The 20,648-nt window shown below is 38.7% G+C and overlaps 1 protein-coding gene and 1 long non-coding RNA gene across 3 annotated transcripts; one reads left to right on the top strand and one right to left on the bottom strand.

Moving 5' to 3' along the window:
* Nucleotides 1-4,503: 4,503 nt before the first annotated feature.
* On the top strand, nucleotides 4,504-14,312 carry LOC116724804 (probable global transcription activator SNF2L2). 2 transcript variants are annotated; one of them, XM_032570547.1, is made up of 7 exons: nucleotides 4,504-4,847; nucleotides 5,044-5,085; nucleotides 7,752-7,981; nucleotides 10,862-10,967; nucleotides 12,086-12,187; nucleotides 12,332-12,473; nucleotides 12,869-14,312. In XM_032570547.1, the coding sequence occupies exons 1-7, from the start codon at nucleotides 4,761-4,763 to the stop codon at nucleotides 12,991-12,993; spliced, it is 834 nt and encodes a 277-aa protein (XP_032426438.1). In that variant the 5' UTR covers nucleotides 4,504-4,760; the 3' UTR covers nucleotides 12,994-14,312. The 2 variants fall into 2 exon arrangements, with proteins under 2 accessions (XP_032426438.1, XP_032426439.1); XM_032570548.1 differs by lacking the exon at nucleotides 5,044-5,085.
* Nucleotides 6,406-7,711, bottom strand: LOC116724805 (uncharacterized). Its single transcript, XR_004340279.1, has 2 exons — nucleotides 6,587-7,711; nucleotides 6,406-6,522 (listed from the first exon to the last, which is right to left on the bottom strand). It is a non-coding gene; the product is annotated as an uncharacterized LOC116724805 (long non-coding RNA).
* Nucleotides 14,313-20,648: the final 6,336 nt, after the last annotated feature.

Genomic DNA, 20,648 nt, shown 5'->3' with positions numbered 1-20,648 from the left:
CCTAGCACGTTGTTTTCAGTGGAATGTTGTGTGACGGACCACCACAAAGGAACAGGGGGGGAAAAATCCGCCAATGTTCAAAGATTGGATGGAACATCAACTTTTAAGTCATGCCAAAAGTTACTAATGGAATTTAAATCTGGACTTTGACTAGGCCATTTAAACATGTGCTCTGAGTATTCCACCACTTTGTAGCTTTTTTTGTGTGTGTTGACACACAATCTCTTCTGAATGAAATTATCCCAACATCTTGATGTTACTATCCCGTTTTTTTGTTTTTTTTTGCCAGGAGGGACGGTGTTTTCAGGGCGGTAAGGTTATGAACACTTTTGGGAGCTGCACTGTAAATTCTGCCAGGCCATTTTAAACACAGACTGTGTGAGACCTTCAGCAGGCGATCCCACGACTCCCAACAGTTATCGTCCCAGACGCCATGTTCACACACTTCTCACCTCCTAATCTCTCCATTCCCACAATCCCGCTCACGGATAGCGGGAATTGTCCTTTTGGACTTATTCACGCCTCGGTCTTTTTTAGTCTCCTTGAGAGCTTTTACAGACAATTTCATAAGGTTGATGCAACGGGGCGTTTTCATTTTTCCAACCTCCTCGGAGAACAGCTCTGCCTGACTGGGTTTGAGACCTGACACGGCATACCCCAGCACAGAGAGCTGATCAAAATACTCCAGTCACGGGGCGTGCCGTGGTGGCGTAGCGGTTAGCGCGACCCGTATTTGGAGGCCTTCAGTCCTCGACGCGGCCGTCGCAGGTTCGACTCCCGGACCCGACGACATTTGCCGCATGTCTTCCCCCCTCTTGTTTCCTGTCAGCCTACTGTCATATAAGGGACACTAGAGCCCACAAAAGACCCCTTGGAGGGGTAAAAAAATAAATAAAAATACTCCAGTCACTATCAATGCTTGTGTGAGACCTTGTTACTTGTTAAAACTGAATTTTACATTTCAGTAACTTCTGCATCATTCATGATTGTTTTTTTGGGGGCGGGGTGGACAAGCTGTACCCTAGAGTTCTTTGTATTTTAATGAGTGTCCCACATTAGATGCAGTATTTATACGTGTGACTATTGGTGAATAAATATGAGTCAGAATAATCATGGAAGGACTTGCGTCCATGCGCTAAACGGCGTCTTTCTTCATCAACGCACTGAGCTTCTGTCCGGACGCTTTAAGGTCTAAAAAAAAAAAAAATTAAAATATTAAAAACAAAGAAAAATATCAATAAAAAGTGTGAAATCCTGCCAGCATGCTGGTGTCTCCCCCTCCTCCTCCTCTTCCCCATTCCTGAGAGACGGCGCGTCTCCGACTGAGAGCAAGCCGCCTGACTCATTTCCCAGCAACAGCAGTAAAACACAATGATATACAAGGTCCAATAACAAAAAACTGCAGTTGCCATGGCAACGGCCGTTTTGAGCAAGTGGGTCTCGAGCGTCAATCTGAGACGAATACCTCTCGTTGGCTGAGGTCAGCCCATCCGCTCGTGTGACTTTTCCTCTAAAGTTGAAAGCGTATCTGATATGTATTAATTAAAAATAATTTTAAAAATTAAAAACTGCTCTCACTATTTTAATAAATAATGCAAGTCATGTTAAGCTGACATGCCAGGAATAAAAACAACAACAAAAAATTTCTAATTTCATGCCAGTAATGCAAATGAATCCCTTTATGCTCTTGACAGGCGGAGGGGAGAAAACGCAGCATCTGAATATGGACTACATTCAGAGATGTGCTGCACGATTATGACATGAAGTCTGATTCGTTTTATCTTATATTTCAAGCCTGGGAGCCATGCAGTCCGTCTTTACACTCACAGTTCACCAGTTCATCATCTTTTGTAAAGCGCTTCTCTGTCTCATGTCGGCCTGTTTGAAAACACACAGCATACTGTACAGGACAGAGATATTAAGATAATGTAACAAATGAACTATCTAGTGAGGTTATCCTGTTATAAAACTGAAGGTCAAAAGTGTTCCAGTTTTAAAAAAAAAAAAAATCTTGTTTTGAATGAGTCAGAATTTGCTAAACTTTGGTGGTGATTAAATAATTGCTTAGAGAAAGCAGCTAAAAGGTTTTTAAATCATTTGATTTGGGCAACATGCTTAGATTTGGAGGAGCTGCTACCAGGGTAAATAAGAGTAAACACCACATACCTTAGTATGTGGTGTACCACATACCTAAGTACGCTTCCCTAGCAAAAAGTCCATTTCAACTTTTGCTAGAAAAGTTCTCACGTTTAGCTCGGTTCTGTCTGCATGTCATGTTTATGCTGATTCTGGCTTTTAAGTTTCCTACATTATGAATTTAAATTAAACTTTCTAGCAACAGGAAATCCACAAAACATATCAAAAGGTTTATTTGAAGCAAATTAGGCTGATGGATGTATAGACTTACTCTTCAATGTTTTGTTTTTTTTTAAACTCTCCTAATGTCATGTGTGCATATTACTATTAGCAAGTAGTGTATCCTAAGGATTCTAAGCCCTTTTTCTATTCATCTTTTCATAACTGTTGAGAGCGTTTTGCATGTTTCCACTGGTATTTTGACGCTTTACTTTTACAGATCCAAGTCTCTGAGGTTGAAAGTCCTCCTTATCGTCACCCTGATCCTGAGACTCTTCCACAGATTCTCGATCACAGTCGGGGTTCTGACTGATCTCCTGCAAAATATATTTCTACAAGTCAAAAGCAATATTTGCTGTATGTATAAAGGCATCTTTTTCAGCATTTTATCATCGATTACTTACAAAACATTAAATAAATAAAAAATCATTGCTCTTGTAACTATAACAATAACAAAGAGATGCAACAAAAACTTGCCAAGCACCGAGGTGGTTGGGAACTCAAATACAGGCATGACGCTGGCAGAGTCATGGTAAGAAGGGAGCTCAACAAGGGACCAAATAGAGTTTTGCAAAACTGGAAACAACGAGGAGCACCGAGAGAGGTTTTCCACAGAGCGCGACGGGCCAAGCGGGCAGGTAAACAGCAGCAGAATCTGACTTTGACGGAAGAGATCTGAGGTGTGTAAGAACCGGAGAAGGAGAGTGCTGGAACAAGGAGCAGGTGATTTATTAAGTGATGTTCAGCCGCGGGGAGAGAACATAAAATGGAGCTACTGACGGGAACCAGGCTGGAAATGAGAGAAAAAAATAAAAATATCCGATTGAAATCGAACACAAAGAGTGAATAAGTAAACTCGGCACAACACAGGAATCCACGGAAAGTACAGACCTAACAAAATCAAAACAGGCCCAAGTAGAGCAAGGTGTAGTCTTCAGTTGACTACACCTTGCTCTACTGGTTTTGTTGTTTTGGTCGCAGCGTGCAGACGTCTTTAACTTAAATAGACCTTAATTGGGTAGTTTTGTGTAAACAGCTTGACCTGCTGCCTTAAAAAGTAGAAGCAGATCAGATCAATAATGCTGCTTTCACTTGCCAATCATTAATAAAATAACTTCAGCGGTACAAGCAGGAGTCTCAAACTCCAGTCCTGCAACTTCAGTTCAGTCCCCCCATATCTAATGGCTGGATTTCCTCTTCACTGGGCAATAAGATTTTACAGAGTCCTGCTAAAAAAAAAAGGATGTAATTTCTAGGTGAACTGTTAACTTCAGTGAATCAGTAGTAGTAGAAGCAAGATAAGAATTAAAACAGGGTTAAGCATAATTTATTTTTGTTGTAGTAGAAGATAATGTGTGTATTAAGTATATCGATTTAGTCTTTAGTAGGTTTAGGAATCAAAGTCTAAAGTTGTTCCGAGTTCACAAAACTCTACAACATGTCTGCCTCTAAATATCTTTAAAAAAAAACAACAACAAGAATTAGTAAAGATTTTGCAGGGGCCTTGTCAATGTCCAAGTGTTAATCTAGGTTAAGATACTGGGTGCAGGGCCTTAAACGGGATCATGCTTGTGCTTGAAAACCCTTCAGTGTCGCCAAATGAAAACAATTCCGCAAAGAAGAGTGGGTCAACATTCCACCACAGTGACGCAAAGGCGCAAAACTATTTATGGCGATTGCTTTTTGGCAGCTTCTACAAGCTTTAAAATGCCTTTTTGTTGTTGCTATTGTTGTTGTTCTTCCACAACATAAGATGTTCTCCACTAAATCACTTTGATCAAACAATAGAAACTCACAAAAGAGAATCTACATGCCAGATGACTATAAATAGTCTTATCTGTCTGATTTGAAATACGTTTATGTCAATAACAGGAGTTAAAGTCACTGTGGAAATTAACTTTTCCCCCTCTTTCCTGTCGTGTGAGCCGGAACGTTTTGCACAACATGCTGGAAGACGAAAAAAAGAAGAAAAAAAAAACCCAATCAAATCGCTTCACAGAAACCAGATGTGCTTGAATTTTAGCCCAAACTGGGCTGCTTTCCTGCTATTGTTTCAGCTCCAGCGGCGATCAGTGCTGCAGATTTTCAGTCATTCGCCAACACCCACTCTACCCCTCCACCATCTCTCTCTCTTTTTGCTTTCAGCTGCCGTAGAGGGGAGTGAAGTGTAATTTGAGTCAATAACACTCGTGCAATAATTGGAATAATTTCCAGGCTGCCTATATAAATGTACGAGCTGCAGGTTGTTGTGGCTGCTGCGCCTTTAACATCTCTGGAAGGGCGCAACATTTAAACAAAAAAAGAAAAAAAAAGATAGAAGTAATTAAAGAAAAGGGGTGTGAGAACTTTTAACAGCAGGGGTGGGAAGACAAGAAAAAAAAAAAAACATCTGGGTAAAAAAAAAAATGAAGGAGACAAGCTTCACGGGGCCTGTCACAATCAAGAAAGGAAAATACTCCCGAAAGCTGGAGAAAGGAAAGGAGAAGAGATGGGTATGGCATTAATATCTTTTCTCTTTTTTTTCCTTTTTTTTTTTTTTTTTTAAATACCCAGTCTCATTGATTTGCGTATGAAAAACATAGCGCTTTTATTCTCCCCCCTTCTGGGCTCCGCTTTCTGAGTGATCAGCTGATGAAGAGACTAGCAGCACGCCGCTATGCTGCTTTGCTAATTCTCTTCCCCCCACAGCTGCAGCCGATCCCGATAGCCAGCTTTGCAGACTGCACTCAGGTAAATATCCTCCTCCATGTCTTTCTGTCTCCTCGGGCTCCGGATTCAGCCAGGCTACATCGCATGGGGAAGGGAGGAAGAGATGGATATGAAAAAAAAAGAAAAGAAAAAAAGTGTGTGTGTGTGTATTTGAGAGAGAGAGAGAGAGAGAGAGCGTTAGAGAGAGAGAGCGGGCGTCTGAGTTTATATTCCTGCCTGTGCCTGTGTGCGCGCGCGCATATGTGTGTGTGTGTGTCAGGGAGAAGAGAGGGAGAGTGTAGGTGTGTGTAACAGATGAGAGGGGAATCTTTGCCAGATTAGTCAGGGAGGAGGCAGGCTGGTCAGGAGAAGGCACACGCATGCAGGCGGCTCTCAGCTGGGATGTGCATCTTTCAGGATTACCCCTTTGCCCCCCCTTCCCCTCGGTCCTGCATCCCCTTTTCCCCCACCCTCCCCCGCTACCCCTCTCTGTATCCCCTCCAGTAAGCTGCTGGAGCAACCGCTTCTAGGCGTCTCAACCGAGCGATGATGATGATGATGATGATGAGCGGGATTCGAGATTGGCGCAGCTCTCGTCGTCGTCGTCGTTGTTGTCGTTGTCTCCTCTAACTCACTTCTCCTCTCTGCCATGCCGCCGCGCTTTACTGTCTCAGCGATTGTTGATTTTCCTTTTCTCTCTCTCTCTTCTGTTTTCTGGACGCGTCTCCTCTACCTCTCTGACTAACATGTGCGCAAATAAACCTCCCCGCGTCCCAGCCCGATTAAAGTCTCTGTCCTTGAGAAAACACATCGTCACATGTGTGCTGCTTGCTCTTTATTTGAAAGCAGATGTGTGATCCTGTCTGATGCATCAGTATTCTGGTTGGACTATAGTCTGGGTCTGCGTGCCTTTACTGCTGCTGCTGCTGCACGGATCCTCGTGTTTTCTGGCATCTAGTTTGCCTTTGTTGGAGAAACAGAGGCTGCGGCAGATATTTATGAAGAAGGATGCAGAAACACGCTGTAATTCACTTTTGTTCTTTTTTTTTGGGTGCCATTCTGAAGAGCAAGCCAGCAGAGTGACTGATATTATTCTTTATTTGCGTTGTGGCTTGCTAGAATGTAGTGTGGCTGAGCTGTTCGGCATTCACTCACGTCGCATGTTGAATATTAACAATTTGACATCAATACACTGGAGCAAATAACGTGTTCTAAATCTGCAAAGGCGCCGCATGGCATTTCGGGTCACTATACGCGCTTCCTGCAAATTCAGAAATGGATGAATAAATAATATGTTTATTTTTTAATATCTAGCATTATTACTAGGTCAGAGATTTCGTGAGCAATTTCCCATCCTTGATTTTTTTTTTTGTTAAAGCTTGTGCCTGCAGACAAGTTGAATCAAATTCAATTTCTCTTTAAAAAAATTTACGTACGTATGTACGTAGTACATACATACATACATACCTACCTACCTACCTACATACATACACACACACCCACACACGAACCCACATACATACGTACGTACACGCATACACACATACACACGTACACGCCTACACACACACTTATTTTACTTTCTGGATAATCTGACAATATTTCTAATGTGTCTAGCGTAAAAATAGACAATCTTCTCTAAAATAGCCTATGGTTTCAACAGCTGTTTTAGTAAAATGCTCCAGGTTACTAATGGACAGATGTATGCAATTAAGCTACTATAAAAAAAATAGTTATTACTTTTTTCCCTAAAACATTGATGAAATAGATTAAGGCTCTCTACATTTTTTGTCAAAGTTCATATCTGAGAGGGAAAAATATATGACTTAATTGTCTGATAATATGTTCAATTGTTAAATCATTTATTCATTCATTGTAACTATCCAGTAGCTCTAAGAAGCCTTTCTATGACCAATTATTTATAACAGAGCCAGGGGTGCTGTCACACTGTGTGTGTGTGTGAGAGAGAGAGAGAGAGTTGTTGTTCTTACACAGCTCTGCAGTCAAAACAAGGTGAACATTATTAGTTTAGTCTGTATTTTAATCAGGTTTCAGCATCTTTTGCTTGCAGTTAGCATAATTAGCTTGACTAGCATTACTAGCTATCAGCTGTCTGCGTGCATGTTCCCTCTGGAGATTTCAGTGCAACTTCCTTTCTTAAAGTTTCTAACAGCTTTTGTTTTTTGGGGTTTTTTGCTTCCTCTGACTTCACTTCAAAAGAGTTTCCTGATATTAAAAATAAGCAACTGACTTTTCTCACCTCGGTAACGACATCCGCACTGAAAGATGTTGTTGTCCATCTGTTAATGCGGTGGGCAAATGCGGTGTGGTGTGATCACTAATCAGAAAAAGATCCGATTTGTAGTTTCTGACTTCCAAGTCCCAGGTTGGCTGATCGGCATAAAATCTGTCAAATCCAGTTACCATTTGTCAACGCTTCTCCAAATTTTAGTCAAGAAAAGAAAAAAACTCCAGTTAGCAAACAAAATGTATACTTTTTGAGATTTTCAGACTTCAAACTTTGAAGTGCTGTAGGTATCAGCACTACAGCACTTTCGAGACTCGAGGCGTCTACCTTAAGAACACCACACGGTTTGCAATAAAAGAACAAACCGTGCAAAACCTTCAACCTCACCTGATCCCTGTGCGTCTGTCTGAGTTTACTAGGTTCCCCCCCCCATCCCACCCACTGCTTCCTCTTCCTCCAGCCTGAGGCAGAAAAGAACAGCTCCCTGCAGGACATGGAAGAAGACATCGGCCTGAAGAAGCGTAAAGGTGATCACCATGGAGAGAAAGAGCTGCACGCGGGCCAAGAAACGGGCGAAAAGGTCAAAAGGAAGCGAGGACGCCCACCGGCTGAGAAGCTGCCTCCGAATCCACCCGAGCTCACCAAGACTCTGAACACTCTGGTGGATATGGTCATCAACTACAAGGATGGGTCAGTCTATTGCTTGTGGACCGGTGTTCCAATATTGCTACTTCAACGCAACAAGCATTCACAAACCCTCCAGTTCTTTGCCTAGATAGTTTGAAGTTACGCTGACAGAGAGTACTGAGTGCCAGTGCAGACACTCAGCTTTTAAAGTGAGAAAATTCTGATCCAAAATAGGGGACGAGTTAAGAATAACACTCAGTGATGGGTTTTTTTTAAAGCTTTGTCAAAAGGCCTGAAGCGAAGACTCCGTGGGAATGTCCTCGAATTGTTTGATTTTGCCTTTTTTATGCTCCACAAGCTGCAGTTATCTGAGGAGTTTTTGATTTTTTTTTTTAAAAATGCACATCTTTTTTGTGTGTGATATAACAAACAAAGATTGATCTATCAAAGTCATTACAGAATATTCCACTTCTTTAAACGGGAAAGCTCCTGTGCTTCTTTAGAGGCATGCTGTGAGTGACTGAAGTGCCCTCTAGTCAGACCTTTGACGGAGTCACAACAGACATCTAATACACTTCAGAACGTACCTTCAGTTTAGCTAATGATGAAGGTATGATGAGAATTAAGGTGAAGTAAGATACCTTGCCTTACCTTATTGTCTTATTTTTCATAGTTATTCTGCCTGTGCTTCTAGTTCAAGTTGGGTTCACCTGCATCTCTCGGAGAAAAACTGCTCTGGTTCATTTCAGCTTTGCAAAGATGTTGACAGAAAGTTCATCAGGAAGAGTCTAACTTGCGATGTTCGCTGATCAGTGTTGTGATCAAGACCACCTAACAAGACAAGACCAAAACCAAAGTGTATCGAGACCGAATCAAGACCAAGACTTTTAGGGTCCGAGACCGAGTCAAGACCAAGACCAGCGCCCCGCGCTACATGACACAATAAAATGTGAAATATGATCAGAATTGCTAAACAAATTGATCTGAAAGATTCACATTCCCATAAAAACACCTAGATATTAAATACTTAGAGCTGAAATAAATTTAACCAATATTTAAAGCAGATAAATAAACTACAAACTCTTTGTTCTGCTTATCTAAACAGATAATGCCCTGGGCCTTTGCCCATATCATTCATGTCAGAAATCACCACTGTCTGCACCATTAAACATAGCAACTGAGGCAATGCCCTGACGGTAAACAACGCTCAACCATGAACACTGACCAAAGAGCAACAAGCAAGAAGTAACCAAGCACAAGGCGCTCACCATGACTGTTCTCACCCTCTTTCCCACTGCATGAAGCCAGGCAGCCATTTTGAACGAAAGCGCGCCACGTTGAACGAAAACAATCAATGAGCAATGCGCATGCTCTGCGTGCTCTTTCGTTCTTGTGTTTTATTTATTTGCTAATTAAATAAATATTAATGTATATAAATAAATAAAACAATAATAGTACGTGTACGCTGAGCATTACAAGAGCAAAGAACGGCTCTCAGTGAGGCTCCAGTCCTTTCTTCTTAGTAAAGAGAAGTTCAGGAGACTCGGATCGTTCGTGAATGTCTCCTCACTATATTGCTGACTTTTGGACACCGTGTTGTCCCACATATGCGACACGTTAGTTAACACCTCTGCACAACAATTCAGCAATGAGTGACTTTTTTTTACATCGTAAATGCTTATGTGTCTCTGTACAGCTAGCTTTGCTAACATCTCTGTACAGCTAGCTTTGCCAACATCTCTGTACAGTTAGCTTTGCTAACATCACGTTAACGGAGCTTACCTTTTTTGAGCTTCTTTTCTAAGTGACGAAAAAAGTTAAATCTAGTCCCCACCGTCTGTGAAAGCGAAGCGCTGCTGAATTAGATGCAGCCATCGGATTTCTTATGATTTATGCTGTGCAACGTTATTACTGACGATTAGACAGCCATCTTCTGCCGTTCAAAGAAACCCACTGCGCATGTGTTGGAGCGCCGCGTGCGAGTGGAAGGTGGGAGGGGGTAACAGAAACACGTAATTGGTAAATCACGTTATTGCTTGGATTTTAATCGGTGCGTTTTGCAAACAGGGAAAACAAACATGTTAACAAATAAACTGGACAGTATGCTGTAAGTTTAGTGATATCTCCACAGTTGGTCTTGACTGGTCTTGAAATAAAATAAAATTAAATCATCATAGGTGTTAAATTTGGACGTGGCAGGGCTATTTATTGTCATATGTAGTTGTTTTTTTTCTCGTATGACATATTCACTGCGCTCCGTTACTCGAGATGGTTGAGCTTAACCGCGGTTAGCTAGCTGTGGCTGAAGCTAGCTAACCACTAGCTTTTTTGTGTTCATCACTGGTAAGTGGAAATTTAGTTGTCTGGACGAAGTTCGCCTTCTCCACTGAATCATTTGTTTCCGACACATGAGAGGCTATGGCGAAAAACAACAACTAACTTTTAAGCTTGCCACTGTGGGGGTTAAGGTTAAGCGGCCAAACATGCAGACGCCCTGCTTAACTCACCTCAGCATGTTGGATTATTGAAATGTGATGGTAAAACTGACCGCATAATTAACTTTTTGATTAAAAAATAGGAACAAAATAAATAAAAAAGCTGATGACACCGTAGCAATAGTAACACATTGTCAATGTGAAAACATTTCAATTTGATTTTCACTTGTAAACAATTTAAGCATTTTATGAATAGGAAGGAATTTTGTATTTGTAGTTTATTACAAATAATTTTCTATAACCCTTCAAACAAAAACAAACATAGACTTTAAAATTGGAAAACTGTTCATTTCTCTTGTTTATATCTGTAGATGTGAGGAGTAACCAGTCATTGTGAGACTCCACTAGGACTTTGAAATGTCAGCCCTGTACTGTATCACCATTGAAGTATTTTTTTTTTTTTTTTTGATCAATTGAGATTATCTGAAGCCTCCTCTTGTTCTTGCAGGCTGGGACGACAGATCAGTAAAGGTTTTGTGCAGCTTCCCTCTAAGAAAGAAGTACCGGAGTATTACGAGCTAATCCGAAAGCCTGTGGATTTCAGGAGGATCAGAGTACGTGTCGCAGAGCGCCCTCGGGACCCACACACAGATCTCATTGTCATCTTGACTGCTAACATAGCATGGAAAATGTGGATTAACAGATTGGAAATGAAGGTTGTTAACAGAATAAGAAGGGAAAAATATATTCAACCCAACATCAGTAGATTTTAGCACCAACTGCACACATATGTTTCTACATGTACTGACAGACATGTGGAGAAGTTTGTTTTTTTATGATCTTCTGTATTACCTTTTCGAAATATATCAACTTTCTGAGCACTATGAAGGTCACATTTTCTTGGGTCTACAATACAAAACCCATTAAGTTTTGAAACATTGTGCTGGCATACTAAAAACACGGAAATAGGGGGCAATTTGGAAATTGTATTATAAGGCAGAGAGCAAAACCCTGACTCAGAGATGGTACTGTGTTTCAATGCTAAATGCTGAGAAATCACAAACCTATAACTAAAAATGTATGCATTATACTGTATTGTTGGTATTCTTGCTACATTTGCAATCATACGTTTATATACAGTCAAATTATTAGATTAGAAGACTGTTATTATATTTGATTTGGTGGTTACAGCATAGATAAAAAATAAAATTCAAAATTGTTATGAAGAATAATCTCCAGTTTTTTATTGCTGTTTTAAAATCTGATGCTAGAGTTTATTTGCCGTTTTGTGTCTGAGCTCAGTTTGTTCAGAAATAAATCTCAGTAAATAGTAACCCAATTAAAAATGATCGATTTCAGTCATTTCAATTAAACTCGGCCCTCTCTTCCAGGTGCCACCAAAATCTGTACTGAAGCACTGTTAGAGGTGGTGACGTTTTTAACAGATGACCTTGTGGAAATGCTGGCTGAAAATTGTAACAAAATAAAAACTGGCATTTTTATTTTGGTTGTCTGGGAAGCAGAAATTATTTTTAGGTATCTCATCTGAGAGAAAGAAGGAAAAGTTTGCTCTGATTTAATGCCAGACTAAGAAAGAAAGTTTTGTTTCTTAGTGCAGTGTATAAACTTCAGGTTTCGACTCTCGAAATTGCTTCTCGTGAAATTCTCTCTTGTACAATGGATAAAATTATGTCTAAGTTATTAACTTTTTTTTCCATCCTCTGCTTCACAGGAGCGTGTTCGTAACCACAAGTACAGAAGCGTTGGGGATTTGGAAAAGGACGTCTTCCTTCTATGTCACAATGCACAGACTTACAACCTGGAGGGATCCCAGGTGAAACCTCAGAAGCCCTCTCACTGGCTAACTGATTTTCCTTCGTTTTCGTTCCACTGTCGTCGTCACAAATGGCTTTTTCGATCTCGACTCGAGGGAGTGACGGCTTACGCTCTGATTAATTCTCTTTCTTGTCCACTCCAGATCTACGAGGATTCTATCGTCATCAAATCGGTTTTCGAGAGCGCTAGGCAGCGAATTGCCGCGGACGAACAGCAAAAGAAGACTGTTGGCGCCGCTCACGGCAATCATGGCGGAGGAGCTGAAGACCAGTTCGTCCAATCAGGTGAGAGCTTTAGTGTTTTATTAAAAATGATCTGAACAAGCTTTTATTTTTGACTGTAAAGATCAGGATTTCCCCCAGTGTATTATACGCCAAAACAAAGGCTTTACTTGTGCCCCCACCAGGCTTAGCATTACTTATTTATTTAGAGGTTTTTTTTAATGTTTGCATTTTTTAAGACTTTACAGTTGGTGTTCCAATAACACATAATTATCACGTGACATTTTCAAATTTCCTGTCAACTTTAACCATTTTTTTAACTCAAAAAACACCGGGCTTAGTTAGTTTTCTGGGAGAAACCTTGAAGATGATGACAATGATTTGTCTGTTTTGGCAATAGCATCCTGAAAAAAAAAATTCTATTTAATAAATTCTGTTTGTCTCCTCCTTGTAACCAGTGACTCCATTACCAGTTCAGATAAAGAAGGAGGATAGAAGCATAACTACTATAGCCAAGAGCCTCCACAGTGATTTCGATAGTGAAGAGGATCCAGACGACAACAACAGAAAAGATCAGGGTTGAAAAGAAAAGCCCTCCCGTTTTTTATACATATCCTTGTTCATGCCTTTTCTCTGCCACATCCCTTTCATTTTTTATTTTTTTTATTATTCAAAGAATGGTCCTAAAAAAAATAATAAATGTGGAGAAACCACTCAAAGACTAGCACTTACGAAGCTACGCTTTTTTTTTTTTGTTCTTCCCCCTCCATTTCAGATGACTCACGTTGCTGCACAGACTGCTGTCTCTCTCCTTTTTCACTATTCTCTTCCAAATAATCGCTCACGTTTCATCTGCTTCAGTCCCTGTGATTGCTTTCGCGGTTTATGTGTAAAAGGCAGATTTCGATGACTGTTTCTAATCGGGATGTTTGATTGTATGAAGTGTCTTCATTGTGTATTCGGAGCATGATATTTAATCCGGCTCCTCCGGAGGAGTCCCCGGCCGTCTGTGTGTTCGAGTTTACAGCATTGAAGCACACACTGAAGACTTTGTAAAGAAATTGTAACAAAATGAACATAATACATTTGTGTAAAATACATGGGGATTTTTAAAATGGCGTATCTTTAATAATAATTTAAAAAAATAGAGGTAAAGCATTGTGGGAATAAAAATGTGAGCCTAGAGATGCACCGATTAAAATTGTCCTGCACAGTTTCTTCACCTACCTATGTCGATTTCTCTTTAAGACTACAAGTATGGATTTTACTAGCCCCCCCTGCCATAAGTGATCAATAGTGATTCAAAATATAGAGACAATGTCATGCTTCATGTGTGAGAAAGAGGATTTACAAAAGAAACAAACCTAGACTAAATACAAAATTTGCAATTTTGCCTAGCGTTAGTATCTTACACATGACTTCCCAGATAATGTAGATCCTTTTTTTTTGACAACAAGGTTTCCAAAAGGCTGCAAGTATTTGCAAATTACAGACACAAGTGGAGATCCAAAAGGGATAAAACAGAGCAACTTTGTCGTACTGCCCTCCTGTTCTCAAACTTTCGTGCTCTTGTGGCTTTAATCTCAATATGTCATAAAAAAAATACATTTATATTTCAAATAGTTTCTTATATTGCTGTGTGTCCTGTGAATCTTAAACACCTCACTGATACTTAAAATTGTCTGATAGGAAATTGAGTTAACTTATAATCTTTGGTCAGTAACAGCGTCCCTGCTAAGTTTGACAGTGTTGCCTGTAGGAGTGTTTTTAGGTATGGTGTGTTCAATGATCAAAAAATATATAGGATTTTTATGTTTCCGACCAGCTCGTCATCAGACAAGCTTGGAAATTGGTGGGTTCGGGTCAACAGGAGATTTCTCGGTGCATCTCTAGTTAAAAAAACCCCCAAAAAAACAGTTTTCAACTAGAAACGATGGTTTGAACTTTGTTACTGATGCTTCATGGAGTCAGTTTTAGTCTAACAAAGGGTCTCCATGTTGAACCCTTGTGCTACAATATATTCACATAGTGTACAGTTTGTGTGAAAAGTAATTCAGTTTCTTTCATGTACTCTCCTGGTTGTTGGGGAATTGGACAGCTTCGTTGTCAAGACAATCTCTTCAAACATGTATCGCCTACAAAATAAATTTTACCAAAAAAAAGTGTTTGTAGTTTGTGTTTTGGCATTTGAAATCTGGATTCAAGTGTAAAGTTTAAGTATTTTTCTTTAATATTTAGAGAAAAGAAAAGCTATCAAAATTATTGAGCGAGCACACAGGAAGAAAAAGAGAATATATAGTTAATAGTGAACTTTTATAGACAAAATGCCCAACGATCTTCACAAAGAAAAAGCACAAAATGTAAAACAAATTCAAACCCAATTTAAAAAAAACACAAATTAATGATACAGACCGATAAAACAGGAATACAGTGATATTTTTCAAAATCACAAGATAGATATGTTTAAGTAGAACAATTGTTCAGCTGCGTTTTGACACGAGTCGAGGCTCTCAAGACAACAAAACGGGACCAGAAGCAGCTCTTGAGCGCCGTCTGTTCAAGTGCCGCTCTTGAAGAGAGTAAATATTGAAAGCCAGATAGGCTAGAAATCTTCAACATACAAAACACAAAGAAACTACTAGTGGTCTATCATCAGACATGCTGCTCTTAAAGAAAATGAGTTGTTGAAGTTTTACCTCTCTAAAATATAAAGGTACTATCATGTCTAAATAATGGCATGCCATCTACAACCTTAGAGTGTAGCTGCTTATTGATGTGAAATGAAATCTGAATCTAAGCAACAACAAAAAAAGACTTTTCCAGTAAAAATATATTTTGAAAGAGGATACAGTGAAGTGAGCACTTTTATTTTCCCAAAAAATTTGCTACGCAGGAAAAGTGAGTGAGATACTTGAAATTAAGAAGGAGTGATTACGAGTCTTGGTTTTGAAAAACACTTGGTCAATGGAAAAACTGGTAGCTAAACTTGAGAGAGGACTGTTCTTATCGAACATGTTTACTCGTAATATTTAGCATCGGTAACTTTGGCTTTTTTTCAGTTCCTGAGTAACATTATCAGTATTTTCACTTACTTGAAATGAGTTTTTAGGGCCAAACTACATATTGTTGCTGTTAGGAATCCAACTGTAGATGGATTAAAAGTTTGAATGACAGAATAATGTTTTGACAGCAAAATTTCTGTACTTAAGATGTAAAAGATTGTGGGAAAAGTGAGACTTTCTGCTGCTTCTGTTCACCATTTATGTTTCACATCACATAAAGCATAAATTGTATGTTTACAACTGCTTGCACCATTGTAACACTAATAGGTAGTACCAGAAAAAAAACCATCTGTATTTTGCCAGAGTTGCTTTGATTTGAGACAGCAAACATTTTCCTCAACTAGGGATTTCATTTTTTGTGTGTGTTATTTTATAAAGGCAAAAATAGAGTGATTCTGCAAATTTCGGACTAATATAAGTTCCGGCTTTATGTCAATTTAGTGAGGTCAGCTTATGCTGGTAGAAATCGGGGCAATATATGCTTAAAAGATGGTATGCGTAAAAGAAAATTGATTCTGTGGAATTGCTTAACCAAAAGTGAATGCCTAAATATGCAGTGGCAAATGTTTAGAGATGCTTATTATGGTATTACTTTTAAGTGTGCTACAAGCTTTTTTTTTATTAAAAAACAAGAAAAATATCAAGCATAATAAACATAACTGTCTCGTCAGTTCAATCTATTGCCTGATAATAGCTTCAAGTATTTCAACACTGCAACCTAAAAGCAACTTATTGCCCAGTTTGATGAATTTGTATCTGATAGCTGCATTTTCACAAGTTCTCCGATAGGTGGTGCAAGAGATCTGTTAGAGAACTGTCACACTTGCATACGTACAAAGCCTCTTTGCGTTAACCTGCAGACAACATTTAAATAAAATGACACTCTTAATGCAGGTTATGCAGAATATCTAAACCATGAGATCTGCTCTGCCACACCAACACATACATAACTGATGCTTAAGTTGTACCATTTTTTTTTTTCTCATGTGCTTCACTTTTGCAATCATATCTCAAAAAATGTCCATGTGACTTTGTGCTGCAGCCTCTCTGCGTCCCCCAACACCACCGCCTTCACCATCACATCATCTGAAGACTCTCAATTTTTCTGAATTTGTGATGCAAAATGGATCCAATCATAACTGATGTTAGAGAGCTGCCATGGGAGCTCTCTACTGGCTCGTGTGCAAGCTGGATAGAAAACTGGTCTCCGCAATCAAAACAAGTCCTTCCTGCTCATGCAGTCTCCATCACTTTTACTTTTATTGTATCAGAAATGTGAGTAATTTAAAACACAAACTGGAAAAAAAAAATGCTGCTTTAACAACAGTCAGCATATTTTATAGTAAAATATCTTGGTTTGCTCAGAACTCAATTACATGTCAACTAATCCTTCCTAAGAATGAAGATAATCAAAAATGTCATCTAATATATTTCCTAAATGCATCACCGCAAAAATTTTTATTAATTCCACATCTCTTTGGCCACGCCAAAATAGAAATGAACTCAAAACTTCTTGTGCCATTTTACTCAGCCCATCTGTAGCACTGGAGCCGTCTTTCAGACCACCATGCTTCCAATAGACCATTGGCTATCTAAATCATCTGTTTGGAGCAATTTAGCTGTAACATTCTCAGGATATTGGCAGTCAGGTGGTTGGTGTGTAAAACAGTAAAAAAAAAATAAAAAAAAATAGACATGAAAGAAGTTTGATGTGGATAAACTGCAATTTGAAAACACAGACATGATCAAATGTTTAGGAGGCTTTAGCGGGAACACCAACATGCAAGATCTGTTGCCCCCCCGGGCCGCAGCAAAATTCCCAAGTCTTGACCGGTCCGCGGTAATGAAAAGGTTTTGGACCACTATTCTATTCTATTCTATTCTATTCTATTCTATTGTACTCTACTCAATTCCAATAAATGTCTCTGTTTCCTTATTGAATGTGCAAAAGAGACCTTAACTCAACTCATACAATATATTTACAAAAGTGGACTTTTTTTGTATAAACTGTAAGCTTTTTATTATGATTGTCTGGCTATGAAACATCAATGCCCTATACTTAGTCTACAAGTTCCCTCATTGGTTAAAAACATGTATTAGTAAAATGAAACAAATAATAGGTCAGGCCACCCTATAACTGGAGCCACTCAGACATTCCAAATACCAATACCATATCAGTTCATACAGAACCCTTTCATGGTGTATCATGAAATGAAGTAACTTTATTTCTGTTTGTGTAAATTTTCCATATCTGGAATATACTGTATTTGCGGTATTAATATATAATTTTGTAGGTACTGAACCTCATGTCACATCCAACAGCTTAGCTTCAGATCGCTTACTTAAAGCAATTAGCCTTCACAAGATATTGTGATTCAAAACAGCTATGCAATAGTTTTAGATTGGGATAGTTTTTGTTTTTAATTCATTATAGTTTTGTTGTTATTCTTTCATACCTGGGATATTTACGGGAACATACTAGTATGGTAGCTCAGCTGGAAAGGGGGGTTAAAAATGGTAGTTTCCCGGCCAAAAAGGGAGACTTGCCAAGTATATTATTTTTTACCTTAATTACTGTTAATCTATTCTGCAAAAAAAAAAAAAATCTAATTTTATTAGCTGAGACTAAAAATAAATCCTTTTCTCTCTTTTTTTCGGTGGAATGAGAGTAAAATGTAAACAAATCCATTCAAGGCGCCATCTAAGATGTGATTCTTTAATTTAATGTATAAATTATTGTTAGAAGTAAAAAAGTCTGCCAGAGAACTTCAGAGATTAATTGTGTCCAAGTAGCGGAGGAGCTAAAAGGCCATTCGGTTGCACAGCAAATGGCTCTGGGAAACATAATGGCACATACATGTATGTATCCTTAATGAACACCACACATGAAATGACACGTTCAGGCTAATGGAAAAGCACAGAGAAAGGTTTTGCTGAAGGTAGGAAGCACAAAATGGTTTCTGTAGCTTAGCAGGTCCTTAAGGTGACTTTAATCTGCTGTGGAGACAATCCATTTCCTCTTTCCCCACTGGAAATCCACCACAAAGATAGCGTGGCTCTTTATTCACAGGGGAACTTTGTAATCACCTGTAATATGACTTGATTATATTTCTGCCCCTTGTCGGTGTTGAGGCAAGACAGTTTGATGAGTGTCACTTTTAAATCCCCGACACGGCACTTTGTGATTGCTTTAGATTTTTTTTGTTTTTTGTTTTTTATGTCATGTCGGTGTCCTTTGTGAAACCCTGTCAGTTGTTCCAGAAAAACACACTTGATTTGTCAGATATGTTTGTCTCTGTCGAAGCTACATCGAGTTTTCATGGCAGAGCGCTGACAAATTCATTTGTACACAATGTGCAGAGCATGAAAAAAAAACAAAAAACACAATGTGGCTTGTCTTCTGCTAGGTGTACGGTTAGTTTGACAGAATCAAATAAAGTTTCAGCCTTGCCAGAACACTTCCAGGAATAATGATCAGAATGTAAAAGTTAATAACTCAGTTGCTGCTGACGCTGTTTGTTTTGTCTTTGCTCCATTTTGATTAGAACTGACTTTATATGTCTCTCGATTGGTGCTGTATGTAAAGATGTTCTCATGACAACTTAGATAATAACATTGAAAGATACCAAGCACAGGCAGAAAATGTACTTTTAGAGAACAAATATAGACGTATGACATACTTTTCTCTTCCCTCATTTAAAAAGAAACATCATTTACGTTAGATGTTGATCTAAGGAATATGAGGAAAATGTCACAAGGTAAAAAAAAATAAATGAAAACTCCTTCAGAGTGCTGATTGAGGCATCAGGTGCAACTTCTCTGACCCACTCTTAGTAAGCGTACGACTGAATTCATTTCGGATTTAATGACTCACTTCCCAGCTGCCAGTCTCACCTGTTTTCCACAGCTCTTAGATAAGATGGCCAGAATTGCTTGGAAAGCTGCTGTAGATTGTTCAAGTCCTCTCTTCTTTCCCACCGTTGTGTCTTTGACACGTTTCGGGCTTATTACCCTCCCGCGGAGCACTTCATCTGCATGAATCTTCACCGCTGAGACAGATGTGTTTCATGCAGCGTTGTTGGAAAATTTCGACAGATTTTTATGTGTGATTTGAAAAACAGCTAAGGTGCGGCAAGCGGATTCTCTTTTTATACATATATAAACTCAAGGCTTTAATTTTCCTGTATGTTGTGGGAGGTGCTTCTTTCAGTGACTTCATTCTTTTAATGTTATTACAACATTTTAGATGCTACCAATAACAAAGAAGTACACAAAAAGATTCTTGCACTTCTAGACAAATTGCAAATAAGATTAAAAAAAAATGTTTGGGGGGGGGATATAATTAAACTTATTGTTGCTCAGAGGAGTAAAATTATACTTAGGTTTTTGACAGCATTTAGTCTGTTAGCTTGTGAGTAACGTTTTTTATGGGCTGCGTGTCGAACAGGAGATATTGTATTATTTAACATGTCATGAAGGACTTTCGCACCAAATACTAAATCTGTCGTTGAGCCTCCAGTTAATTGATGTCAAAACTAATTTTGATGTAATAAATTAACTACATCAAAATGAATGTCAATTTAATTCTCTGAGAAAAAAAAAATGTATGGACTTCATAGTGTTTCATCCTTATTTCTTTTTTTTATCTCTCCATGCAATTTTATGAGTTTGGTTATACCAGACTTTTCCTGGAACTGACACAAAATAAGTTTATTGCTTTAAAGTCCACTATTGGTTTTAGTTAATATAAAGTGAGAAAAAAGTAAACATGCCCTGGAGCGTTTCATTGAAAACAACAAAAGGAGAGCAGAGGAATTAAATCTAGATTTAAAGATAAATTATTTATAATTAATTATTATAATTATATATGCTTTTGCTCACAGATTGCGTCGCTTCAGGTACCTCAACCATGTGGTTTCACTACTGTTTCATTCTGGTTTAGAAACATTGTGGGAAAAAAAAGAAAAAAAAATCTGTAATTTACTGTAAAATACTGGCAGAAAATGACAGTAAATCTGAATAAATATGATAAAATTTGTGTACAGTATAAATGTCAGAATTTTACCGTATTTATACGTTTATATGTAGCTGCTGGTATCATAATTTTTTTTTTTTTTTTTTTTTTTTACAGTGTAGATAGAGAAACTTTCCTCAGACGCTGATTCATTTTCTTAAT

The sequence above is a fragment of the Xiphophorus hellerii genome, chromosome 8 (assembly GCF_003331165.1).
Source record: "Xiphophorus hellerii strain 12219 chromosome 8, Xiphophorus_hellerii-4.1, whole genome shotgun sequence".
Lineage (NCBI taxonomy): Eukaryota > Metazoa > Chordata > Actinopteri > Cyprinodontiformes > Poeciliidae > Xiphophorus > Xiphophorus hellerii.
Note: the sequence above shows the minus strand (reverse complement) of the source record. Positions and strands in the feature narration are given on the sequence as shown.